The following is a 27517-nucleotide window of genomic DNA, read 5'->3' on the forward strand; positions in this document are numbered from 1 at the left end:
AATGTAGGCAGGGAATAAATACTGAGTCAGTCACTGCTACATGCTATTTATTTAGTATTTATTTTGTTCTTCAAACAAACAAAAGCCAAACTATTTACACATCTTTCAGTTGTTCTTTTCCAAAACAGTTTCATTTCATGTATGCTGTTATTTTAACAACATTCAAAGACTTTTTAAGCAAAGGAGCTGAGCTGACAGGGGTATAACTTCCAATATCTCTTTTAGGCCATTATTGTTGGAACTAGTTACCAGAGCTACAGTGAACCGGATGATCAACTTCATACCGTCTTTGGACAGGCCGTGACAGGATCTTTTCAAAGGCCACAACCAAACATCCAGTTTAACTAATCATAAAAGCTTGAGTAGTTCAGTAAAATAAACTGAAAACAACTATTTACTCTTTTAAGAAAGACTGACTAACCAACAACTAATGCCACACAAGACCAGATTTAAAAAATGTCGAACACTGGTATTTTCAAGGTCATCCAGAGACTTGATAGCATGCTCTTCTGTTTAAAGTCTGTTTCTCTGTTTAGGCAACTGATTACAACAATTTTAATGCAGAAACCATTTAGTATTAATTCAGTATCAATTCAACAGTTATGACATACTGGAGCCTGCTGTGGATAAAACAGCTTACAGTTAGCTATGGCAGGTAAGTGTCCAGCAAAACCTTAGCTAATCAAAATGTACAAGTGTATTACAAGTCCAAGCCGATGGTGTTTAATGAATATCAGTTGCCATTTCAATTAAAAACTGCATATTGTTTAGTTATCAAGGATACAAAGAAACAAAAACAACTACTGGTTGACTAAAAGCATGAATCTCTCAAATCCAGTTAGGTACACGTACACGGAACAAGACACTATCCAAATTTTTTGAGACATCTCGAGGAATTTCATTTCAGATAACGCACAACTGACTGTTCGAGTCACTCTATTCAGTGCCGCCCAAGATGGTCAGCAACACTACCAGAGAGAGCTAAAGTCAGAGTAGAAGCCACCTGGGCCAAAATGTGACCCACCTCAAGGTTTAGTGTCAAAACTCACAAATATTACAAATCATGCAAGCTTGCTCTAACAGTCATGTTTCTAACATCAGCCCGAGTCGTCATCTCAAAACTGTAAAAAGTACCTAGTAGCTTCCAAAACACTTAAGTCCTCGGAGTGTTAAAAAAAAAAAAGAACAAAAAAGTCAGAGTTCGTATCTCGATTTGTGGATGACCTGTCACTCTGGTTCAGTTTTGCCTAAAGGCAGTGTATCCAACAATCATCACACAGCAACAAGTCTGCGCCAGTTCTGTTCATCTCACCCTGTCAGCTGAGCTCCACAGTACAGACTTCAGCCTGCACTTTTAGCAGTAATCTACAAAGAAAATCTCAACAATTCCACTCTTCATTTTAAGGAAACCAAAAGGGCAACATAAGCCAACCACCAGCAAAAATCTGATTAATCAAAGACCACTTTGCTGCTCTATTCTGTGGCTAATTAGTTAACTTTCATGGTGATCAGATGAACATTTATGAAGTTAATACAGAACACGCAGTTCTTTTAGCCAACAGAAAACAGTCTTGTTGAAAGCTCCTTCCTTTCTTTAACTTTAGAGGGCGGGTAACAAGGTGGTTTCCAATGTAAATTCATCATTCAGAGAACATTTTCAGTTAGCCATTCAGAACTGAACTATACAATTTAAGGCATGTTGAACAGAGAAACAAAGCAAAAACCCACTATGAGGAAAAAAAAAAAATTCAAAACACAAACTTTTACAATTATTTACAGAGCTCAGCATTTATAGTGATGAGCCTTGATGCTTGTGAGTGTCTGTACATGTCTTGTGTGATTTGATATTGATGTAGCCCTGTTATGTGTGCAGACGCGGTTCCAGAGGAGAGCCAATGTAACTGAGAGCATGTTGCGTTTGTTGTAAGTGTGCATGTAGTGTCTGCCACTCCTTTGGACTCTAGAATCTATGTGACATGTCGCTACGTGTTTGTGTTTTGTCATGTTTCAAAGTCTATTTTTTTATACAATTCTTTCAGTTCATCCAGTTCCACAGGTGCAGGGATTTCTAGTGGCTTAGATGTAATCCAGCCACATCCACCGAATCCCAGCCCAGCTCTCTGTCTCTGACGTCCGGGCGGGAGGGCAGGTCTTCTGTTCCGCTGGTTAGAAGACCTCCATGCACCACCCAAGAGTTTCAGGCCGAGGTGGATGATGACATCTGGGCAATTCGTGTCTCTTTATCCTCTTCCTTGCTGGAGAGTGCCTGATCAAATGCCCAGCTTGATACTTGACACAGATGGGATCCATTGTCGAAAAACCTGTAACTTCATCTTGTAACTGTCCAACTGATAATGCCAACGGCCTGCCCAGTCTGAGGTCAAGACAGAAAAGTTTTTAGGGTTCAAGTTCAAAAAGGACAGGTTTAGGGTTAACTGGTTCATGGGTTGGCTGTAGGTTAGATCCTCATTGTAGAGGGCAGCAAATAAAGCACAGCCAGACACCTGAGAGAAGACAAAAAAAGACAGCACAAGACCGTCATCACCAGCCAGTCCACACAATCCTGTTAACAACAAAGTACCATACGGTTATCCGGGAGCAAATCAAATGGATCAAATGAAGTCATGAATATACAACATGAAGAGATCAGCCAAAAAAAAAAAAAAAAAAAAAATCTCTTACCAATTCCAAGGATTTTTTTTCCTCCTGCAGTCACGCTACAGCTCTCGAGGCAGTCGCCTGGCCGGGACACGAAGTGGAAGCATCCTTGCCGACAGCTTCTTCTAACCCGTCTGCCTCTTTACTCTGTATGTTGATCAAACACTCTTGGGTGGGGCTCTGTAGCCACTGCAACATCCACTTTGATAAGTAACTATCAGTCAGTCTTTGTAGACACTGTAGCATGTCCAGCACCTCAGTCCATTTTCCATGTGGTTTTCCCTTCCATCCCCGATTATTTCAGGGTTACTGGCAAACTAACGGGAAACTCACAGCAGTTCTATCTCAAACTATTTTCAAAAAGATTGGTTTTCTTGAAGAACATTCACTCCATATAATCAATGTCTCATGAATTTTCCTTCATCCATTTGCAATTTTTCTTACTACTCTGAAAGGTAATACAAAAATATGGTTATATACAGGAGGTGGGAGAAGACGTGCTTCTCGAGTCTCTTATTTCAGTTTGGGAATATCTTTTCAGTGACTTTGTCAAAGTCGTAGCAATCCTCCTGTTGTAATTGTGCTCCCATCCCCAAAATGGTACCTCACAGCTTGAATGAACAAAAGTGCATAGGTGAGTTGGTGAGGGCAGGGTGTGAGTGCTTATGAGGGTTGAGGTGAAGACAAGTGCACGGACCAGGTGTACTCATATCGCCCTCTCAGTTCCCTCCAGGGTTATGCAGCCCTGCACTCCGTTCTCCACAAAACAGAGCCAATCCTTGATTTTCCCGCCTCCGCTCCATGGTTGATCATCGAGTCTCAGGATCCACAACCGCACACAAAGGTCCGGTTTGCGGATCTTGTCCATGTTATTGTGATGCCTGCCACTCTTCCTCAAAAAAAAAAAAAAAACAAACAAAAAAAAAAAAAACCCAACACCACTCAATGTCCATATGGCAGAAGCGCACTTACAAACCCCACCCGTCTTATCTTAGAACAACAAAAAAAAAAAAAAAGAAATTATTCAAACAAACAAAAGAAAAAACAAAACTGCACCCACAGATATCCATGTGGTTTGTAAACAACCAAAGCTCCAGTATGGAATAGAAAGAGTCCTTTCTTTGAATTCTTAGTCACTATTTGTACGACCAGGATTGTAGAGGCAGTGTGTTCAACTGTATCCATCCCGAGTTTTTTTTTCTTCTCCACTGTGAAAATAAAAAAAAAATAAAAAGACCTCGCTAAACTCTGAAGCTTTTTTGTATTTTGTTTCCATTTTTGAAATCTTCTGAGGAAAAAAAATAATATCTGGTATCAGCACGGGTTTCTTGTCATTTTTTTGGAATACATTCAATATTTTCTTAAGAAATAATACACACACTTCACATGGCGATAATGAAACAAAAATGAAAAACAAATTAAGGAAAAAAAAAAAAAATTTAAAAACACAACAAAAATAGCAGCCCCAAGTGCTCATTATCTTAGTCCAAATACTTTTTAAACTTTGTATATAATGTATATATTCATATATATTTTTCATTAAAAAAAGAAAACTCGTCATTATCAAATTGCAACAACGAATAAGTAACACAATATGCTAACATTTCATGCACCGTTCTGTGCACTTGCACATTAAGATGCTGTATTTTTTTTTTTTTCAGAGTCAGAAACTCGACACCTTTCATTCACAAGTTCGAGAGCTGACAAAAGGCAACGTGATCACACCCCAGGAAAACAGACTGGACTAACCTTCCGATGGATCACCCCTAGACTGAACTAGAAATATTTACGATATAAACTTACATACTTTACATACACTGTGCTGAGCACTGACACACGTCACACTTGCTCTCAAAAAAGAGTTAATGTCTCAATGGCCACGCACCCTATCCAAGTTCTTAGGCACAAATGTGCATTCATACACATACAAAAAAAGCACATGTATTCAAAATGAGTACCTGTAGTCTTAACTCATTTCTATGAACAGTAAATGAACATGCACTCTGACAACACACACACACACACACACACACACACACACACACACACACACACACACACACACACACACACACACACACACACACACACACACACACAGTCTCATTAAGATGCACACACAGTAATGTCCCTCATGATTTGCCCTGTCTGCTAGTCCTCACTGGTCTAGAGACAGCTCCCCGTGGGGAGAAGCTAAGGGAAATAAACTAGTGGTGGTCATCATGTGATGAGCGCAAAAGCTGACATTTACAAATGTATGCATTTCTATTCTGTCTATCTGGGGATGAAGAGCTGGTGAGAGAAAGGATGTGTTGTGCAATTGCCCTCTCTCTCTCTCTCTCTCTCTCTCTCTCATTCATTCATTCATTCATTCTCTCAAAACATGGAGATCAAGTCCCTGTTTGGAGAAGGGACACGCACCCACGCACACACACGCACACACACACACACGCGCACACACACACACACACACACACACACACACACACACACACACACACACACACACACACACACACATAAGCTCTCTAAACATGAGAATACAAATTTACCATTTGAACAAAAAAGACAAAAATGGCCTCTTATGTTTCATACATCTTGGTAAGCAACAAAAGAAAAAAAAAAAACATTGTGCAGACTGGTATATTACTGACACAAACCAACCATCTCTCATCAGTCGCTCTCACAGTCATTCGTACACATTCACAAAAAAATATTCACTTCTATAACTAACCCCATTTGTTTGATTTTTTTGTTGTTTTTGTTATTTCTTTTTTTAGGCAAGTGCAAATCTTCAAGTTTTTTTATAATCCATTTTTCAATAGCTTTACTTTTTATATAAAGGTAAAAAAATGCTAAACAAGAGAAATATCAACAGTGTTTGTCTTTCGAGAAAGGATTTGCTCTCTGATAAGGTTTCAAACTGGAGGTCCCCCTGACTTTGAAAACCTAACAGCCCGACCATTCACCCCACCAACTGTTTCACCGCCCCCTTCCAGTTCCGATGCAAATGCACACAGATGATGTGTATGTACACACACTGTGTGCGCACTGATTCCAAACACTCACACATACATACACGAAAAAAAAAAAAAACTATTCAAATCCCCTCTCAATAAAGTGCATTAGTTCAGTATAAGGTGCTTAATCTTTTGAGTGCCAGAGGATACCCATCTTCCTTTTAACCTCACCCCCTTCTCCCCTGCTCAAGTGATCAACTGGTGCAGCAGGGAGCCCTTTTTTTCTCTTTCCAGAGGGAAGGATAGAGTGGGAGGCACAGATCCAGGCGCCTCCACCCTGCACCCCCCCTCATGCACGCTCCCTTCCTACCCCCACCCCCGGTTCCCCCAGCAGTGCACATTCGTCATCAGGTTTGTCTGATTAAAAGACAGAAGGCCTCAGGTAGCTATTGCTGCTGCGCTGCGTCACATCAGTAATCCTCCACCATCTCCATCTCATTCAGGCTCAGACACTCGCCCGTGTTGTGGAATGAGTACCCTGTAGGGAGGAGGGGAGGGCGAGGAGGGCAGAGAGAGCAGACGGAGAGAGCAGAGTGACATCAGAGGAGGATGGGACACGGGGGAGTTTAAAGGGCTGGTGTACACAGTGCAGGCAGGAGATAAATCTGCAATCCAGAAACTATCTGATAGTCTCAATTTAGGAGGAGCCCTTTAGTTCGGGAAAAGTCAAACAGTCTTTGTAAATGTTAGAAGCTGCTATCTGAGACAACAACTCATCACAAAACAGTAGAAAACAGTCCAAACATTTGAGCCAAGTCGATAAAATGTACTGGACAAAATCAGTCTTTAACAGTGAAGAATGAGAGGTAATGTGTGCACCTAATTTTACAAGCTCCTTGTATATACCGATTATCAGAGTAAGTAAGTGTAAATAACTTGAGAGTTTGTAGAACTCAGTCTGCAGACTAATCCCTTTCCCCTCATTTTTAAAATCAGTAATGAAGCTAATGTACCAGTTATCTATACCAGTGATTTCAGTATCTAATTTTTCCCCGTGTCTATGCTCCAAGCAGCTCATGGGAACACAAATAAACAGCCATAAGCCAACCCCATGAGCCACCTGGAGTGGCAGGGCTTGACGGTGTGACATTTCACTCGCATTTGGGACTCAAGATATATGTGAACAAACTGTAAAAAGTATTTGGAGTATGTGTGCTACAAAAAAAAAAAAAAAAAATTCTGCCCAAGCAGCCTCTTCTTTTTTTGTCAACAAAAAAGTTGATTACACAATGATGATGATGATAATGATGCTGTCAATTCTCTGGACCGATGTTCTGTTTAAATAGACTGAGTAGAAATTTTTTGTTGTTTAGAACTAAGAACTACTTTGTTATACAAGTGTTCATATCATTTTCACTGTTTATACAGTTTGAAGTATAAATAATTACATAACTTAAAATCCTACTCTACTTTTTATAATAGAATAAATTAAAATCATTCTGTTTGTAAATGTCTCCTTGTATCCCTTTACTGGGATGTAATTTAACTGCAACCCTGAAGCGTGTACCTACATTTTTCATCTTAGGAGCACATGTGCTCCTTGGGAAAAAAGTGAGTGTTAAGCCCTGAGTGGGTGTAAATAAGTCATCGGGCTGGTGTAATACTTGCTGCTGCTGCTTCAGAAGCCTGTGCTTCTTTCTTTGTCGCGTTTGTTAGACTCCATTTGATTCTTGCCGATGATTACATTTTCCATTTTTGGCTTGTTTTTTGTATAAAAGTGTAACTTTGATGTGAGTATGTGTAGCCAGTGTCTTTGTTGGCAGGTTGTGTTTTGTATCATCTGTGGTCGAGCTCTTTAAAACAAGTTATTTATAGATTCTGGGCATTTACAGATGAATCAAATCAAGAAAAATCATTAAATTGTAGTGAGGTCACATACCTAAGATGCTGGGGTCAGAGTGCAGCATCATGGGCTGTTTCTTTTTCATCTTCCCCCCCTGGTTGTCATAGAGACCAGCCTTGCCCATGTGGTTGGCTTGAAACATGGACTGCAGGGTGCTTGGATTCATACCACGCATTGAGTCCTAAGAGAGGAGGCGAGGAGGGGATTTAGCCAGAGTGCATGAAACAGATTAACTAATACTAAGATGCCAAAGATATTTGCTGAAAAGAAAACTAACTTAGTTTTTCGCCTCAACATTCCATGCTATCGAGATTAGACTTGGTAAATTACAGTCTGTGGCAATGCAACTACCGTATTTTCCGCACTATAGGGCGCACTGGATTATAAGGCGCACTGTCAATGAATGGTCTATTTTCGAACTTTTTTCATATATAAGGCGCACCGGACTATAAGGCGTATTAAGCGAAACAAGACAGTCAGATAAGTCAAACTTTATTAAACGCATTCACAATAACTCTCAACCTTGTTCAGTTGTAACACGTAAAAAAAAAACACAGTTTGATACCGCTAAATCAAACGTTAGCGTATTCACAATAACTCCTTATAGGTCCTTATACACGCATATTGTAATATTATGGTGAAGCACAGTATGTATTACTCCGCGACGCTCCTGACTACGATAGCCGTAATGCTGCAAGCGGTGCGGCTTTGTAGTTTACCAAAGTCATACTAAAACATTTTGACAGAGCGCCGTGAGCGCCATGTACCACACAAAATCGCTTTGAGGTCAGTAAGCACAACCAGAATTAATCCATATATAAGGCGCTCCGGATTATAAGGCGCACTGTCGTTTTTTGAGAAAATTAAAGGCTTTTAAGTGCGCCTTATAGTCCGGAAAATACGGTATTCACACTGCCTTGTTTGTCTGAGAAAGGAGCAGCACGTGGGCAGCATGTTTCCTAGTCTGTAGCAGCCTTTATGTCAAATAATATACAACATTTATTGTGGTAATCTTTACTGTTAATAGAATAAAACATGTCAGGGCTGTTGTATAACACCAGGAGATCACAAATACATTGACAATCACTCTCTCACTCCATCAGTGTGTATGTGTACAGTATACAGATATATTTGGGTTTACCTGCAGAGGGAAGTTCATGTTCAATCCAGCCACTTCCTTTGATAACTGTGGTAATAAAGAAGAAGAAGGGACAAATTTATACAGGTCACACTGTAACAACACACTCAAAGGTTTCTATTGTAGTAACTGTATGCTCATTAGTAGTATTTACAATGATATTTAATTACAGTAGAATGCAACATGACTGTCTTTAATGTCAGATAAACATTCACAAATATGTATACTATCCTTACATACAACACAAAATATAACAGGACCCATTCTCTAAATGTGTAAATCAAAACATACTAGATACATATGCAAGATATGCACAATACAATTTAATAAATTACAACTTTTAAAATGAATTATTGTTATTACTTTGTGTGTTTGGGCAGTGAATGAGAAATTAGAAAAACTGCAGATACAGGTACAGGCTGGAACGTGAACTGTTACCTTGCTTGCTGCATTCTGATTTTCTGACTGACAGGGGCAAATTAACTGTTGCACCAGCTTAATAACAGGCACAACAAACCTTCATTCAACCCAAATACATTTTCAACATTAAAGAAGTGAAATTAAAAACTTCAAAAAGAAGAAAAAAGTAACATTTGACACAGTGTACTCAGTAAATGTTTCAGTTTCCTATGGATGAGGAGAAACGATGGCACACACACCCGTTTCTGCCTGACTGGGTCTTATCAGCCTCGACAACCGGTAGTGAATGTAACATGGTGACAAACTACAAGTGTTGCTAACCTTGTTGTCTTTGCCAGCAGCTGTTGCACAGTTAAATTCTGCATTTTATAACACTACAACTCTCTTTGCTGGTCCTCATTCATTTCAGCATTTTCAAGCATTTTCTGCAACTAACCAACTGCAGAGCAGACATTCTGCTTCTTGTTTACACCGGCAAATGCATGCCCAGTGAACGTGAACGGTCATGTATGTATGCATTTTTGGGCCTGTTAGTATGGACAGAGATAATTTCTGATAGGAAGCTGAAACACTCGTCCGGATGGAGATTGTTTTCATTTTAGAACAAAAACGTGTCAAAGTTTTTCTTTTTTTGTTCTGGATCCTGAGCATACCCTGCTGAGTGTCTCCACAGGGTGTGTTTCTGACATGGTGTTCTTGACTGACAAACCTTAAGAGCTCAGGCCTACCTGCTGCTGCTGTCTCTGTTGGTTGGCTTTCTGTTTGGCACGTCGCTCCAGAAACTGTTTGGCGAACTCTTTGGCTTCCACTGTGTCCCCCAGGTAGGACCGGATGAAGTCCAGCACTGCATAGGGAGACTCCACCTCCTTCAGGTATGCCACAATTGTGGCAACTAAATTAAGACAAACATAGTTTAAAATCTTTAGGGATGCTGCAACTGTGGAGTCAGAAGTTGAGGTTCATTCGCTTACACACACACACACACACACACACACACACACACACACACACACACACACACACACACACACAGATAAATACTAACAGGTGTTTCATTTAACACATCGCAATTAACTATCTAGATTGAACTACCCTCACCCTTGACACTGCTAAATACAAAAAGGCTGAGCAGCCTACCATCCAGAGAGGAGGAGGAGTTGTTGGCAGAGGTGTTGAGAGCGTGCAGCATCTGTTCACACCAGGTGGTGAAGCCATCCTGAGGCTTCATGCCCTGCAGCAGCTTCAGCAGCTTCTCCTCCTCCTCCGTCCGCTTACGACGCATCATGTACTGATCACTGCAGAGGACATGCAGGAATGACAGCATGTTAATTACAGTGACCAACTACACAACATATAGATTAATTCTGCAATGTTATCTGCAGCGGTGTAAAAAATGATTTATTTTATTTTCACCGATTTATTTAATCTGATGTCATGTACCTGAGTGACGGGCTGCTGCGGCTGTTCTTCAAGCCCATGTTGTTGCTGTTGCCACGCAGGCCAGTCTGGTTCTTCACAGCCTCGTCCCACATGCCCATGCTGCCTGAAGAGCCTCCACTGCTGCTTTTACCCTCCATACCTCCAGGCCCACCCCACATGCCAACGCCCTCCACCCACTGGCCTCCCATGGAGGAGCTCCCCATCGACATGCCGGGGTGCTGAAAACACAGAGATAAATCAGGCTGATTATTATGACCACAAATATCTAATTTTCGACTGGCATTCCTCAGGAGTGTATAACAGAAACTCACGCGGTCTCTCTGCTGCTGGGCTCTCTGTTGCTGCTGCTGCTTCAGGAGTCTCTCTGCCTCCTGCTGCATTTCCATCAGAGCCATAGCCGGCGACTTTCCTGCTTTGGTGAGCCCAGAGGAGGGACCCCCACTCCAGCTTGAGCTGCCTGCCCCAGGACCCTGTTGCTGGGGGGCCTGCTGCAGCAACTTCATGATCAGTTCCTGCTGCTGACGACACTACAGGAAGATATGACAGTTGTCAACAGTGAACAGTTATAGCCCTTTTATTACTGCATTTAAACCCACTTTCAAGATACTCTCTCTTTAGTTAAAGTTTCCAAAGACAGAGGGCTGAGAGGAATTTTTTGAGGGTTTTATTGAAAAATCCAAAGAAAAGTAGAAGGAAAGATGGAAAAAATCTCCTTCCTTCATCTCACCTGCTTGCGTCTGAAGAGCTCCTCCTCCTCCCTCCTCTTCTGCTCCTCCTGTTGCCTCCTCTTCTCCTCCCTCCTCTTACGCTGCTCCTCCTCCTCACGCTTCGCCCTGAGTTCAGCGTCTCGCCTCTCCTGCTGGAGCTAAAGGACAACCAGCAAGAGTCAAACAACATGGCACAAACTGAGACTACAATGAGTGAAAGGTTTTACTCAATCCTGGCTTTGGCATTTCTTAGAAATAAATAATAACGGGTACAATTTCAGTATGGTTATTGTGCCTGCAAGCAGCACTAACAATCTCAAGTTTTGTCTATCCAGAAAAAAACAACTGCCTTCCCTTGGTTCATTTGAAATGTTTTGACAGTGAAAACCACCAAAATTGACAAAAGTGTAAAATGCTACAAATGCACATAGCACATGCATATAGGCAGTACATGTGGGACCTTTGCAAATGTAGATGCAGAGTTTGTGCTCTATGGTTGAAATGCTCTCGACTTTACCCACCTTTTGAAGCTGTTCGAGAGTTGGACCCTGAGTAGAAGGATTCATTGTTATGTCCCAAAGACTGGCTTCACCGCCTACAGGGAAATGGAATTGTTATTTTAGCCACATGATATAGCATCTGTTCATGTGTTTTAATGCATGTGCAAGTAGGTGTATGCATGCATAACCAGCTGCAGCCTAGAAAGTACCTGACGGCTGTGAAGCTGAGGTATGCATGTCCCACATGGACCCTGTATCTGGCACTGACATCGACCTGTTCATCGAAGGCATCATACTCTGCTCACTGCACCTGGAAAACACACACACGGCAAGAAAATTTAAGTCAAAAGTTACAAATTCCTCTGAAATGAAAGAAACTAGGACACAAACAAATTAATGTGAACTAGTCCAGACATGTCAGAACAATCCGTCACAACCCCCATAGGCCCACCTGTTAATGAGCTGGAGTAGCTGCTGCTGTTGGAGCTGCTGATAAAGAGCTGCTGCTGCCAGCTCCTGTTGCTTTTTCAGGCGCTCCTGGTCCAGGTTTCCCTGAAAAGGGGGGCGGGCGGGGGGGGGGGCAGAGACAGAGAGACAGAGAGAGAGAGATCACCAGTTAGTACAATGCATCTTCAAACAAATTAAGTAGTGGGCTAAAGTCAAAGAAAGAACTGCTTGTGGTAGATTTTTCCACTGGCATTTCTACAGTCGGGTTGAAAGTGGTCTCAGATTTTTGGACCCCGCTGTAGACTCTGTGCATTCTTTGTAAACAAACAAACTAGTCTGGGTTCCTCTTAACACACAGACATGTTAAAAATTGACCATAAATGAACAGTGTGTTTTCTCAAATTAGAAGGCTGTAATAAACATCAACTGTTCAATTTAAAAGGGAACAAGGGGTAACTGACCATACTTAAATGGTATGCAGCCTGCCCTGTTCTTCTTCAATAGTTTGAAGCTTACATGCAGCCAGTGACTATTACTGGAGGTCACTGCAAAATGTCATTTTTATGACTGAGGTTTGATTATTGAATCTTCCTCACTGCACAGACTATAGAAGGAAGTGTAACACAGTTAAAATGACAGGAACAAGTTTTGTGTTGTGGAGGTTATTTCAGAAACTCTGAAACTTAAATTTCATTTGTATTAAGTTTTATTAATGAATTTTCTATTACCATAACCTGTCTATCAATCTTCCCTCTCCTCTGCATCCTCCCCTCCCCATCCTCTACGTTGGCTGAGCTCTGACTCACAGTCCCGGCGGGCCCCCGGTTGGGCTGCGGGCGCTGCGTTGGTGGTGGCTGTCTCACCAGCAGGGGCGGCGGGGAGGGCCCTGGGGCGAAGGGCACGCGGCCCCACATCTTGATGACGTCGCCCAGGGGCTGAAAGCCCTCGTCACAGCCCCGCTTCACCAGCAGGGTCATGGTGAAGTAGCCAGCCTGGAACCACTCGCACATCTCCACTGTGGTGAAAGGACCTGGTAGTGGGTGGGACAGACAGAGAGGTGAGTTTACAATGCAAATCCTGTCGTTATGTACCTGACTGTGTGCACCTCATTTAAATGTTTTCAGACAACATACTGCCGTGATCCTGCAAAGCAATATTTCTGAATTAATATGCTATGGTTGCATATATGAGTGTTCAAGAGACTTTAAATAAGTTAATGTACCCTGGATCTCTCCCTGTGGGTCCTTGTAGAACCACTTCATTGCGGCCTCATGAGACAGCGGCAGAGCAGCTGCTGTGTTCCTGCTCTCCTGCTGCTGCTGCAGAGCCTGGGTGAAACACTCCTCCTCCAAAGAGGTGTCCTGCAGTGATGCCACCATCTTCTCTGCCTCCTACACAAACACACACAGGCACCGATTCATTGTATATTCAACATAATGACCTGAGATTATTCTGTATAAAAATAATCAGTAGAAAAAGAGTCTGTTCAGATGTGTTAAATGCAGTTCCGTGATGATTATATAATATTTCTGAGACAGCTGTTTGAAATGTGCCTCCTGTTGTTCCTACCTGCTGCAGGTGCTTCATGCCCTCATCATCCTCGATGTCTCCTCCAGATGGAGGGAGGAGAGAAGCAGTAGAGGAAGGGGGTGGGGGAGGCAGACTGGAAGAGGTGGCGACGCTGGGGCTCAGCTGGGCCTTGGAGCCCCCTGCCGGAGCCATATCTGACACGAAAACAACAACAGCAGAAACAAACATTAGTAAAACAATGGGCTCTATTTTTAGTATTTCTATTAATGGTTTGGTGATGTTGATGTGGGGGGTAGAGCCACCTACTGGCTCCGTATCTGATACAGCAGGAACAGCGGGTTCAGTAAACAAGATATTAAATGACTGGGGATAAACATATTGTATATCAAACCAAAATATCCACATGGCTGAATTTCCTCTCTCTCTCTCTCTCTCTCTCTCATACACACAGACACACACTCCTTAGATGAAAATGGCTGAATTATAAGAGGTCACAAACTCTAAAGTAACAAAATCAGGACAAGGCTCCTAAAGCTTCAAATAAGGATTTGTACTTATATTCCAGTTTTCATGGTGAAGAAGAGAAATTAGAATGAACATTTCATGCAGAAAGCACTTTCAAGAAAAGGATTAGTTTTCATTGAGTAACTCAACATTTTGAGTTTGTCAGAGTAGCTGTTTTGAATTTAAAACTCACACGTAAGGCATAAACTATAGAGGCAGTACTGCAAAACGTTTACTCTAAGGAGTTGAGTTAGCTCCTTACTTCTAACTCACTGCTCAATAAGAAGCTGCTCCAAATCACATTTCTCCACATTTTTTTAAACAGCAGATTCAAGCAATGTATTATTAAATGCACACTGCATATGCAGAATATTAATGTTTTCTAATGCAAATTGCCATAATTACTTATACAATAATAATTCTTTCTCACAGTTGATTTTAATTGAATTGTCAGAATTGTTAATCATTTTACATATTTTCCGTTCTTCATGCAGCCCTGTAATTACATTTTCATTTCCCAACAAAGTGAGACTGATGAGTTGATGTTCAATAAAATACAATAATTTTTTTTTATTCAAAACTGAATTTGCCTAAATTTAAAAACAGATACACAAGCGATACATGTAACTGCTGCTGACCTGATCTTTGTGTTGCCAGTAGCTCTACAGACTACATTGCAATACATTCAGCACAGGAAAGTAGAGGGAAATTTGGGACTAGACATACCTTCACCAGGCGTGCTGTTGGCCTTCACAGGGAGGCTGTTGCTCAGTTGAGTGTTATCCACCACTGGGCCTGCGTTGCTGGGTTGGGGCTCCAGGGATGGAGGGGTGCAGTGTGTCGGAGGAGAAGAGGAAGGTGATGCTGGCTTTGCCTCACCATCAACCACAGCAAAACCGGCTTCTTTACTCTCTGTGAGGTGACATTGGAGGATGGGAAAGAAAAATAAAATAAATGGCAAAAGCAGTTAGCCACTCCTGGGCCACTGACCAACTGCGTATAACTGTATGGAACAAGGTACTAACACATTGTTAATTCTCAAATAAAGAAAAATATTTCCTCACCTTTGTCTTTGTCTCTGTCTCCATCAGCACTGTTCCTCTCGGTATCAGCAAAGCTCTCCTCCTCTTCCTCCTCCTCTATCCCCTTAAACTCCAACTCCTCCTCCAGGATTGTCTCCTTACCACCCTTCTGAAAGAGGAAGACCAGGACAGGTAAACGAAATGAGAGTGTAACAAATATTAATGGATCGTCATGGGGGCTGGCAATAAAGGAATATCATATCGGCCAAAATACAAGATGATCCCCTGTTTTTTAACACTTCAGTTAACAAGAGCATTTTAGTTCATATCATGGGGTTGAATATATAACTTCCACTTTTCCTATGAATGAATAAATAAATAAATGACACACACACCTTCATAGGCATGAAAGCTCCAGAGGAATCAAATGTGCCCATCTCCCCGTCTTCCTCATCAGTACACCACTCAGGCAGGCCGTCCCTGTCGTCCTCTAGTCCCTCACTGCCTGCACGCCGGCGGCCACCGCCGTGACCCTCCGAGTCCCGGAAGTCAAAATCAAACTTCCTCCGACGACTCTCGCCTGGAACGCCGTGATCCCGCCAGCCTGCTGAGCGAGGACCACCGTCTGACAGAGAGAGGCCATCAGACTACCGTCAGACTCAGAGGAGGCATCGAAAATATGACTCAAACTAAGTAGGGTCCTACCACAAAGGTAGAAAAACAAGGTTTCCTAAGAGAAAAACATTGCCAGGTTACGTCTGTTGCCCAGACGGTCATGTGGTACAGTCCTGGGATCTGTTGCATCTCACCTCCTGGGACTGTTGCTGTCATTAACCCAGCTACAGTTTGGAGTTTAAACATTGTTTGTTTAAACATGATGTTTGGAGAAGGTCACGTAATTCCTTCCTCAGAAACTGTGGAAGCTTTTAGGTGAAGCTTTGTTTCGGCCAAAACCCTGTTACTGAGAAACCACTTCACTGCCACTAGATGTCAGTAAATTCACTGTTAAAATCAGACCTGCTGCACACATTGTTTAACAGAGGTTAAATGGAACAGAGTGTAAACAGTGGAATGAGAAGTAATACAAAGTACTGCTACTCTTAATATCTAAAACCATTATCAGCTTTCGCCATGTATGGCGTTAAAAGGTCTACTTTCGTGAGCTAGCAGAATCAGTGCTTTCTTTTAAATCACTTCTTAAATCCTATTTTTATGGATCTGCTTTTATGTGATGTCTTTTTATTGTCTCTGTATTGTCCTTTTATTGCTTTTACTGTGTGTGTGCGTGTGTGATTGTGTTTTTATACGGCATCTACTCTCTCCAATTATACATATTTATATTGAAGTATACTGTTTGCCCTGCTTTTGCTTGGCCTTACAACCAGCTTCCTGTTTTTATATTGCCTTTTGAGCATCACTGCATTTTCAAAACACTTTCAAAACACTTTGTAAATGCTATTTTTAAAGGGGTTATATAAATAAAGTTATTTTTACTCTAACTTAGGTGAGAACCAAATGTAATTACACTCAGTCCAGTTGTCACTCCTGCCTTTATACTTAAAAACCACAGAGTATAGCTGATTACATATAAAACCAAACAGGCCAGTTGACAGGGCTTGTGTATTAGCTTGTGCTGTAGTAAAGTAGGGGCAAACTGTTTAAGAATAAGTTATATATATATATATATATATATATATATATATATATATATATAATATCATTTAATGTAAATATATTTAAGTCGTTAAGTAAAAGGCCTATAAAAGTTAAAACATCTGTAATTTTCTGACTTAGTAATCAGTCAAAATTGAAAAATCTTAATTTCAAAAAGCATTTGACATTTTACCCAGTTACTAGGTGAGACAGAATAACAAAGCATGGACCATTAGCATGTTGCATTCAGTATTGATTGAATCATCTGTGTTGAGTAACATGTTACAGGAGTTTCCAGTTAAGCAGAAGTTCAGCTAAAAATCTACCTTCTTGTGACAGCACAAACACACTGAAATTAGCTGCAGATTGAATGTTTAAGACTTGAGGCCTCCAGTCTAAACTGTAGCTAAACGAAACAGCTACAGTCCCTTCACACTGGTGAATAAACTGAATCCTCATCAATCATTTTAAAGGCAACATAAAGCATATGGCCTTGGCTTTTTCTTTTATATAGCTTTCATTTTCAACACAAACAGCAGTCTGAGGCAGTGCTATCATACCATCCCTGCGGGGTCCAGCAAGTCTCCAGTTGCTGCCCGGCTCCCCCTCGTCCTCCTCCTGCTCCTCCCGGAGGGTGCGCCAGTTATCACTGTCAGCCCTTGTGTACTCCTTCCTCCCTGGACCCCCGGGACCTCCAGCCTCTTCAAAGCCAGGACGCCCCACCTCCCGCCGCAGCGGCTTCTCAAATCGACGCTCACCCCTGAGGAAAGGAGGGAAATGGAGAGAAATTACATCAGTTAAGTGGTAAACAGAGGAAAACAAGCCCAAAACGTTAACAACTTTTTATACTCGAGAAATATGTCCAGCTAAAACTTGCATCTTGCCACGACAGACACTAATTTAGGCATTTTATCCAGGGCCATGAAAAAAAAAATAAAACAACTTAAGAAACAGAACAGATATTTTAGTTCAGATAAGGGAAGATGCCTGCAAAAGTGAGATAAATTACTGCATGAGAGCAAAAACCTACAAAAATACCAGAGCAGATTATATAGTTTATTGCACTGGACGACAGCTCCTCTCAGCAATGAAGTTTTACCCTTTTTATTATGCCGTGGAGCACCTGGAGCCATGATTTATTTGACCTTGCCCACCCATCTAAGGACATTTCTTGAAGTTTGATTATAAGAGCTTTTCTTACCGGTCATCCCAGCTCTGGCTGCGGTGTATCTCTCGAACGCTGCGGCCAAAGCCCACCTCCACATCTTCAATACTTCTTTGGTAGAATCCACCTTCACCACGCCCTCGTCCTGGTCATATACACACAGAGAAGAGGGTGTTTAAATTTCAAACAATCGTCATATGAATGAGAGAACATGTGTCATTTGGGATTTTTAAAATAATTTAACAAACACTTGAATGACCTTATATCCCCTTCAAGCTGCAGACAGCCACACACACACCAACACGTGCACAAATTATGAAACCCACACAGCATCATTCTTCTCAGTTGTTTCCTTGGCTGTCCTGAACCGGACGGCTCATGTTTACATTGGCTATTCATATGCGCGAAGCAATGTGTATGTGTGTGTGTGCACAAGGTGAGTTCATAAGCTCAGTGGTTTTCAACAGGTGTGGCTGGACAAAAGGAGGACTATTTAGACAGGCCAAGAGGAAGTGTGTTGCATCAAGATGGTGGAAGAAAAGGGGGAAATAAACACTTGAGTGGTTGGCTTGAATAAACTGTTTTACTTTCCCTGGATAACAGCCATTGTAGTTTCAGCCAAGGGTTTCGGCAGCATTTTTGTTGCTGTTGGTTTCATGTTCATTTCAGTACAAGAGGTTGTGGATTTATCATAAGTGCACTTAGGCTGAATCAGTGCTCTTCTTTATATGTTGTTGTTTTCCCTCTCTTAATGTTTGTATGAGAGTTTTTTTTTTTTTTTTTTGGGTACCTCGACCGCCTCGTGTGGCCCCTCGTCCTCGGACCACTCCAGCCGGGGCAGCCCCACCCGCTCCTTTTCCCATGAGCCTCAGCACCGCCACACTGTTCACAGACATGGAGAAGTTCCTCTGCGGAGAGAGAATGGAAAGAGCAAAAGGGAGGAATGTGAGGCATGTGAGCTCACAGCCACATTTGTCAACCAACAGAACCGCTCTCTCTCTCGAGTTGAGGTTGTATCACGGTGAAATACCACATGACAGGCTGAAACAGTTCTACGTTAACAGGTATCAGTGTCTTTGTGAGTGGGTGCTTGTGGCAGACCTGCTCCTCCTCAGTGAGAGGCACCAGTGCCAGTGGCTGCATGGGCTCATCTTGCAGAATAGCAGCAAACTCCTTATCCTGCATGTCCTCTGGGACCTGAGAACAGCAACAACAGGCACTTAGAAGAACAAAATCATCTTTAAATGACTGACCTACAAACAAGTTCTCAGTTTTGAGGACAGGAAAGTAAATGGAGGTTTAAAATATCATCATGCTAGTTTTCAGATAGTGCTTGTGACGTCCTAAACACTGCAAAACAATGAGAGATTATCTTTCTTATTCTGATTCATATAATCCTGAGAGAAATTTAGCAGTTCTCCCACTGACCTTGTTGTCTTTGATATAAAGTGCTAACATCTCCTCTCGGCCGTAGCGGTACTCGGCCAGCTTGTACTTTGGCATGGCGGGGGAGGGAGGAGGGGACGTCACACTCCCCCCACTGGACAGTGCACGGAGCCTGTGTGAGGAAGAATGCAGGAGTCCTTAAGAATTAGGTTGATGTATTATTCACATTAATATTTCTTGCATGAATCTCAGACAGACCGTAAGACTTGGGTGAAATGTTTAGAAAAGACTAATTCCTATAAATATTTAACAGTATCAACACGAGAAATTCTGCGATAGCAAACTGAACCTTGGCCACATGTTTGCAGCACTTTTTCATGAATACTGACTTAAGCTGACATACATTGTACAAATAACACTTATAAATAACTTGTAGAAATTCCCCTGCTGGCACATAGCACAAAAAAAAAAAAAAAAAAAAAAAGAGAGCGCGCGATTGTGTAACCATGATAGAATTCCTTTTAATCTGAATTGGAGAAAAAAAATATCTAATAGCATCCATCTTGCAGGAAGGAAAAAAGAATTTACTAAATGTTCTGTAACAAATCACCCATCCTCCTACGCAGGTCTCCCTGAATACACTTGGCTCAACACAGATGATATATTAGCTTTCCAATCTCAAGATTTCATTTTAAAAAGCTATTACTAGCAGGCCAGCTTCCAAGGCCTGTTGTTTAACAATGGCTCCATTCACATGCCTCTACAAAGTGTGTCATTGATTCTCAGCCCCACATCAAAACCATATGTAACTCAGAGAAGTGGAGGTGGGGTGTGGGGTGTAAAAGGTAAAGGAACAGCATCATGAAAGCTCAGTTGCTAGCATGTGGCATATCAAAGAGGGTAAAAATAAGTGGAGCAGCAACTAATATGCATAATAAGAGGAGCGCTGAAGAAACATGCCAATGGGTGGGGTACGAAGAAATATTTTTGCATATTTGTATCCACTTTACTTGTAGCCAAATTTAGCTTCCTTCCCTCATAGGACAGAGCATGAAATCTAAAGGCTTGTCCACACACTTAAATCTATACATTTATGACCCTGAGTCAGAGTCTTAAAGAGCAAAGGTTGGTCTAATAAATGCTTCATAAATCTAAAAGAGTGACAGATTGTTTTCACTGAATTCTACCACGATGACTAACATACTTTACTGCCAACCAAACCTCAAATGGTCTAAATAATTTTTTAACGCTAACAGGCTTTGAAGGGCTTGTAAACATGCTGGCCAGACAGCTGTATGTGGTGAGCACATGAGCTGGCCGCTCTATAGCGATATTAAAAAGGGCACAAGGATAAAAGTGGCCTGGAAGGGCCACTGAGAGGAAAGCAGCTGCAGATGTGTAAAGAGAGAAATATTCTGCGAGGCTGGCACTGCACCAAGAATGCACACAGCAGTCACAGGCCGTTAGAGATGGAGAGCCACCCCCCACCCCCTCCATTAATCGCTACACAAACATTCACTGAGGAGGAGGAGAAACAGCAGAGAGACAGAGATGTACAGGAAGCCACTATGACAAAATCTACATTCTGACTTCAGGTAACAACAGTTTTGCCATAGTTGGTGATTACAAAAGTCTAAAAACTACAACTGAAAAACCTAAATTACTACTACACAACTGGATTCAAGACTATTAATTAGTAACTTTAATGTGGATAGTTACAGTAATTTGCTGGTACACATTTATTTCCTTTTGTTGGTGGATCTGAGGGCAGTCATGCTGGTTGGTCTCTTAGTCCAGAACAAAATACGCAAAGATTACTTCCATAACTGATTAATCTGTTCATTATTTATGTCAGTTGATTGTTGTGTTACAAGATGTCAGAGAAAAAACCCAGAAAAAAAACAGTTTACCAGAGTCCAGGCTTCAAATAACTTATTTTGTCCAACCAACAGTTAAAACCCAAAGCTATTCAGTTCAGTATCCTAACACAAAGAAATGCACTAAGCCCTCACATTTGAAAGGAAAAGATTTCACTTTTTTTTTTTTTTTTATTGACCATGAATAGTTGCCAAGTAATTCTGTGTCAAGTGACTAACTGACCAAACTTTTCAGCTCTGATCTCCACAAATATGGGCACATTTTTCCATGGTATGAAAAGGTAACTCAAAAATTCATTTCAAACTTCCATAAAATTCACAGTGGATACTGTAGCTCCTAGAGGATGAAATGAGCTTTTAATTGATGCCCTGGCCTTTCCTTTAGTGGCACCATCAGGCCAAAATGTCTAAGTTTAAGCCAAAATCTCTTTCAATCAATAGGAAAGATGAGTCCTAGGAATGCTCAGAATTATGAAAATTTGATATAATAAGCTCAAAAGCCCTAAAACAAACATGCATGTAGACCCCACATGGTGTGATGAGAGCAGTCCCATGTATTGGCTTCAGGAATTACTTCTCTATGTATTCAGTAGTATTTTGAAACCATGTTGAAATAATGTAAAGAAAACAGAAAAGTTACCATTCTGGGCCGAAGTTAAGAGTCTCAGCAGTCATATTCCTCACGTCCACACAGAACTGAGTATCTGAGGAGAAAAACAAAATAATAATTATTTTTTCAAGAAAAAAAACCCTTCCCTTGTAAAAATGTATTTGCAGAGGAATAAAAGTGCCCACAAATGCCTTACCCTGTCCAGATGATCGGAGCAGGCTGGACTGGGCTGGACCAGGCTAGAGCTGGCTGGGTTTAGTTAGGCTTAGGTGACTAGAAGGCTGAGTGGTGTTTAAGCTGTGGTCACAGAGCTCCCCAAACACACAGACACAAAGAGAATAGCTGCCAGTTTCAGGTGCTTGAGGAATACCAGGTTATCAGGTCCAAACTAGGTAAGGAAGGGGATTTGACGATAGTTTGGAGAATGGAAGCTCCTGCTACTCACAGCCGAAAAAGGTTGTTAAACATAAAAAAAGAAACAAAAAGAACCTTGGAAATTAACGATGGAACAAAATAAAAACACTCTTGCTAGTAATAATGTTTTCTTTCTTTTTTTTGTCTTTTTTTTCTTTTTTGTTTTTACAGCAGTTATATCTCACATTAAAGTTAAAAATATGAACTGATTCATCAAAAAGGTAACGCAGGAACGAAATAACAGCCAAAACAATGAATCAGGCTGCTGGAACAGCTGCCAAGAGCAGACGCGACTCTCACTCCTCTTCTCCTTTCTCTCTCTCCCTCTGTGCCTTTTTCCTCTCGCTCCAACTGAAATGTGGATTGACGGACACCCTCCAGGTAACTCCTTTATTTCCTGTCCTCCTCCCTTTGCACCACTGGAAAGAAAAAAACAGAAACACAAACAAAGAGTTTGAGAGATGGGATGAGAGAAGTAGGACAATCCAAAGGAAGATGGAAAGAATAATCTTAGAAGTGTGAACCTAATAAATTAGCTGCTGGTACAACGCATTTTCACAGCTTGGCAGTCTACCTCTGCTGTTATAGGAGAGGAAATGGAATTTGATTTTGTGATGTGTAGCCTTGACATACTATTTTCAAGGCAGCATGCCTTGGACTCACTGAAAGGTACCGGCCCAATTTGATCAATCTGTTACAGCACACTGAGCTGGGAGAAAATCACTGTGGTATTCCTTCAGTGAACAAATGAAACAGCAAACTATTTCTAGTTCAGTGCTCCAACATGGGCCAATGTTTCTGCTGCTCACAGGAGATTTTCCATCCAGAAATGTAGGGAGTCTATTTCAGTGATGTTGGGAACCAGCTGCTTCTAAATGCATGCAGCTGGTTGGGGATAGTTCCTGAAAATGTCATGGAAACTAAACCAATAACCAGGAAACTAAATTTCAACAGTTAATGCTAATACATGCATACAGTACCTCTATGATATGAATATCACATCCTCCTGTTTGAATAACTCTTTGTTGTTAATGTCATGACACCCATCAACACATCATGTCCAATACAGTTAATAGTGTTACACCAATGTTTTTGATGGGTAACTGTGGTCATGTTAAACCTAGGCCTCATTTTCAAATATTTACCATCATGTGTTAGTGTTTACTTTCCACTTGAAGTGAGTGCTGCTTTCTAATACACAACCACCCGGCCAACAGCTTCTTGACTAGCTAAATGCAACATGTGATTTAATGCTGTTGGCACAGTGGAAATGGCATCATATGCAAGGACACTGATAGTATGTTTCTCAGGCAGCATCTAGCATTAGCTTATGCTGTTTTTCAGACTTCTGGTGGGCTTCTAGGTTTCAGTTTTTAACATTTATTTTGCAATCTGCTCTACATTTCTGTGCATGGTATTCTAATCAAAAGGACAAAATAGCAGGAAAAAAGGTGCACAATTTTCATTTAAACTACCTTTCATCAATAAAAAGATGTTAGATGGGCTTTATTGGTTTTGCTCATCTGTAAGTTATTTAGAATTTATTAACCTTCTGAAAAACAATCTAACACTTCTAATTATAACTGAACCATAAAACTAGCAAATCTAACATATGTTCCCACCTATATGAACTTAATTGTTTTTGTCCTTAGCATCAATGTTTAGATGGTATCAAGGGACCATAGATTCTGGTGACTTAAATAACACATTACCAGCAGATTTTATGACCTGTACCCAATTACAATCACTATGTAAGTTGATCAAATATCCCATTACTTAGATACACTGATATACAATACAAGGTGATGTCAGTGATTCTGTCAAACCTCTCTCGAGCTGTATTAACTCACTGTGTGCATCCTTGTAAATTAGCAGAACTCCTTATAGATATATTTGACTTATAGGATTTTTGCATCAGTAGGATAACATACCTTGAATAATGTAGTTATAATAGGTTTTATTCATATCGCCTACCTCTACAATGAGTCTTTGACATAAGCACACAGTCAAAGCTTTTTAAAAGTTGTAGTTTTTACATGCTAACAAATTACTTATTTTAAACTAATGAAAGAAACTCTGCGAAATCCTTACAGAACAGACGCTAGTTTAGCGAGAGGGGCGGGACACTAGGTTACTCTAACTAATGCTTTGCCACCCTCTTGTGGCACCGAGTTAAACTGCATAATATGAATTGCTATTAATGCTCTTAATACAGACTATTTAAATTTAAAGAAACTGAATTTAATATCTATTAAATTTTAGCCAGATGTTTCTATTTTCAAAGATTACATGACTTTCCTTCTAACAAATCAGGGCATCCCACTGTAGCTACATAGTAGAAGGCCCCAGTGCTTCCATGTCAGTTAGAATTTAATTCAACTTTTTAATTATGCAGACTTATGTCGAGTTTTTTTTTTTAAGTTATTTTTTTTTGGGGCTTTTTATGCCTTTATTAGAGATCAGTGGAGACTGACAGGAAAGGGGGTAGAGAGGGGAATGACATGCAGGAAAGAGTCGGACCGATCGGGAGTCAGACCGGTGACCGCCTGCTAAGAGCGTCTTGCGCTCAAATGGTATACGCCCTAACCACTCGACTACCGGGCCGCAGACTTATGTCGAGTTTATGCATCTGATGATTGAAGTCTGGGACAGCAACAAGCTACAACTTTATTGGCCTTAGTAAAGGTGATTACTAAAAAAAAAAGAAATGGCATTCAACTCTTGTATCCAACTTGCGATGACTCAAATGAACACTGATCGAACCAACAACAAATGCATTATTCCCAATGACTCACATCACTCAGCTGTGCGCTGTTAAAAATAGCATCTAATGTCAACAATATCAAGATGCCAAAAATATTGAGACATATTTTGTCCATATTGCCCTATCTTACAACACAGTTCCACCTAGACTTAGTGGTGTCTTATGGTGCGAACCAACATTTATTGTTTTATATTGTTTGTTTTACTCCATTTACATTGTTTCTAATACATTTTTTGGCATTGCTCACACAATTCTGTGTACTTAAGCGAAGGGCCCTCAGTTATGTTTGAAGGTTTGTAGGTTCACAGTTTGGAATATGAATATGACTATATGAATAAACAGTAAAATACTTATGAATGAATTTGGCAGTCTTAGCTTTTAATACCTTTTACTTGTAACACATGGATTTTGTGCCGTTTTCTGCTAGTGTTAAAACTTCTGCAGCTCATTATGTCCCAGCACTAATGGCAAACTAAGTAATTATAATTATTATTAATTATAATCAAGTATGACATGATGGCAATACAGTACTTAAACTGTCTACTCTCCAAGTAGCTCAAAGGACATTCAAAAACACAACTAACAATACTGCAACATACACATATTTTAGACAACTGGAAAATTGGATGCTGACAGGTACAAACTGCACATATCTCATCTGCTAGAAATAATATTGTGTGTTACCTGAAAGTACATAAACCTCTACAGTGAGTCAAATGACATAATACAGCCGTTGTGGTGGTAAAATAGGAATTTCAGGCCTTCATCAGACCTCTGGCTGCCATAATTGTTTGATAAACTGCTTTAGGCTATTGATGAGGATGTTCGGTAATCATACTGAAAGTAATGCTAATTTAGCAAGCATTGTGACTTTAAACATGTGCTTTTAGCAATTATTTATCGGTTCACAGTGAGCAAAATAAGAAAAGATTTAACATTAGGATTCATTTACAGCACGCATGATTGCAGATCATACAAATAACAGTGAGATCTAGCAAGGTCACGAAGGAATAACGCTGCTTGCAAACACTGATATGTATTATGCATCTGCAAATTTGCAAATGTTATGCACTTCAAAAACGTGGCGGGATAGCGGGGTTTCAGGCTGTGGGATAGCAGACTAAAGCTACGCTAAATCTGACTTTTCACGCACACCTATTAGAAACTTAAGCAAACTAAGCAATGCTAATTGTTTGGTCGTAAAGACAGCTAGCATATAGACAAAATAACTCGAGTTGACGTTAGCTACCGTCTGTGGTTGCGAACTACATAAACGCATACGTTGTCCGTATTTCAAGCTAATTAGCAAAAATCGATTTGTTGTAAAAGGAAGATAAATCAATAGTTACAAGAGCATTTAGCCCGCAATATCATATTTCTGTTGCATAACAGAGATGGGTTAGCTAGCTTGCTACCTAACCTAGCACAAGGTATGCGTTGATCGTAAAGGCCTTGGCTTGTAGGTTCAAATGACACCAGATATGATGGCGGAGGGGGCGGAGTGTTGGGATCAGACTCCCCGGCCTGCTCCGCCAATGTGCGGACGACCACCTCCACTCCACTCCGCTCGGTGTTAAGCTAGGGCTATAGCGATGTAAACAAAACTAACACAATGACAGAAATAACAGCGTTTTAGCTGTGAAACAACGAAGTGAAAATGCGTTTCTCGCGACAGATAAATCCAAACCATTCGGGCTGCAAGAGCTGAGGTTAGCCTGTTAGCTCACATTAGCTAGCTAGCTAAAAGACAAGCTGCAAAGAGGAACCATGGCTTACCTTCACTGTTTATAGCTACCAGACTGGTTGTCTGCACGGTGTGTCTACAGCCAATATATCGTTTGCATTGGTCTCTTTAAACACTGTAAACGTATTCATTCGACAGAATCGTACTTTCAGAAAGTCGTGCTCTGTGTTTTATTTATTATTTTTCCCTCTCCTCCAACGGTCGCTGCTGCGTATCAGTATGTGTCTGCTGGCTCCCAGTCGCTGCTCTTCTTGTTGTTTGTGTTTCGGAAACATGGCCGTCCGTGTGACACCACGTGACTAGACATTGACAAGCGGCTAACCAATGTTGTAGCAGGGCAAACACACCCCTATTTACCAGCCTGGGCAGCGATGGTGCCCACTTTGCACTTTGCAACGGTATTTTCAAACACACGTCGTCCTAACTGGGTGGGTTTCATGAAGCAGTGCGCTGCAGAGCCGAGCTGACTCCTGTGTGAAACGGTATTAAAGGCATACACGGGAGACAGCTGGCTCGATGCCAACTCGCGGAGCAGCAACGCGTGGTCACATTGTAACGAAACTTACTTCCCACGAAGCTGTTTTCATTGATTTTGCAGTCAGTAGCTTCGCGCTTGAGATGCTCGAGATGTTTGGAGGTTTTGGCCATCAATACCCTTGAAGCTGAACTGAATGA

At 41.1% G+C, this 27517-nt stretch overlaps 1 protein-coding gene across 3 annotated transcripts; it reads right to left on the reverse strand.

The window, feature by feature from the left end:
• Nucleotides 1–30: 30 nt before the first annotated feature.
• Nucleotides 31–27378, reverse strand: gigyf1a (GRB10 interacting GYF protein 1a). 3 transcript variants are annotated; one of them, XM_071477883.1, is made up of 26 exons: nucleotides 26875–27378; nucleotides 22117–22753; nucleotides 21951–22014; nucleotides 19476–19605; nucleotides 19149–19244; nucleotides 18838–18955; nucleotides 18084–18192; nucleotides 17443–17642; nucleotides 15625–15854; nucleotides 15272–15398; nucleotides 14934–15119; nucleotides 13743–13897; nucleotides 13396–13564; nucleotides 12902–13203; nucleotides 12178–12278; nucleotides 11936–12036; nucleotides 11748–11821; nucleotides 11247–11384; nucleotides 10831–11046; nucleotides 10520–10737; nucleotides 10217–10374; nucleotides 9808–9971; nucleotides 8663–8707; nucleotides 7558–7702; nucleotides 2683–6156; nucleotides 31–2504 (listed from the first exon to the last, which is right to left on the reverse strand). In XM_071477883.1, the coding sequence occupies exons 3-25, from the start codon at nucleotides 21983–21985 to the stop codon at nucleotides 6089–6091; spliced, it is 3285 nt and encodes a 1094-aa protein (XP_071333984.1). In that variant the 5' UTR covers nucleotides 21986–22014; nucleotides 22117–22753; nucleotides 26875–27378; the 3' UTR covers nucleotides 31–2504; nucleotides 2683–6088. The 3 variants fall into 3 exon arrangements, with proteins under 3 accessions (XP_071333984.1, XP_071333986.1, XP_071333985.1); XM_071477885.1 differs by having other exon boundaries at nucleotides 13037–13203; nucleotides 26875–27376; XM_071477884.1 differs by having other exon boundaries at nucleotides 12980–13203; nucleotides 26875–27375.
• Between the last annotated feature and the right edge of the window lie 139 nt (nucleotides 27379–27517).

The sequence above is a fragment of the Trachinotus anak genome, unplaced genomic scaffold, assembly GCF_046630095.1.
Source record: "Trachinotus anak isolate AG129_WGS33_773 ecotype Australia unplaced genomic scaffold, CSIRO_AGI_Tana_v1 ptg000005l, whole genome shotgun sequence".
In the NCBI taxonomy this organism is placed as follows: Eukaryota; Metazoa; Chordata; class Actinopteri; order Carangiformes; family Carangidae; genus Trachinotus; species Trachinotus anak.

Coding starts and splice junctions, on each gene's coding strand:
- gigyf1a (XM_071477883.1), bottom strand. CDS start 21,985: ATGACTGCTGAGACTCTTAACTTCGGCCCAGAATG. Junction 19,245..19,475: donor TTTATATCAAAGACAACAAG/GTCAGTGGGAGA, acceptor TGCTGTTCTCAG/GTCCCAGAGGACATGCAGGA. Junction 8,708..9,807: donor AACAGAGACAGCAGCAGCAG/GTAGGCCTGAGC, acceptor TTATTACCACAG/TTATCAAAGGAAGTGGCTGG.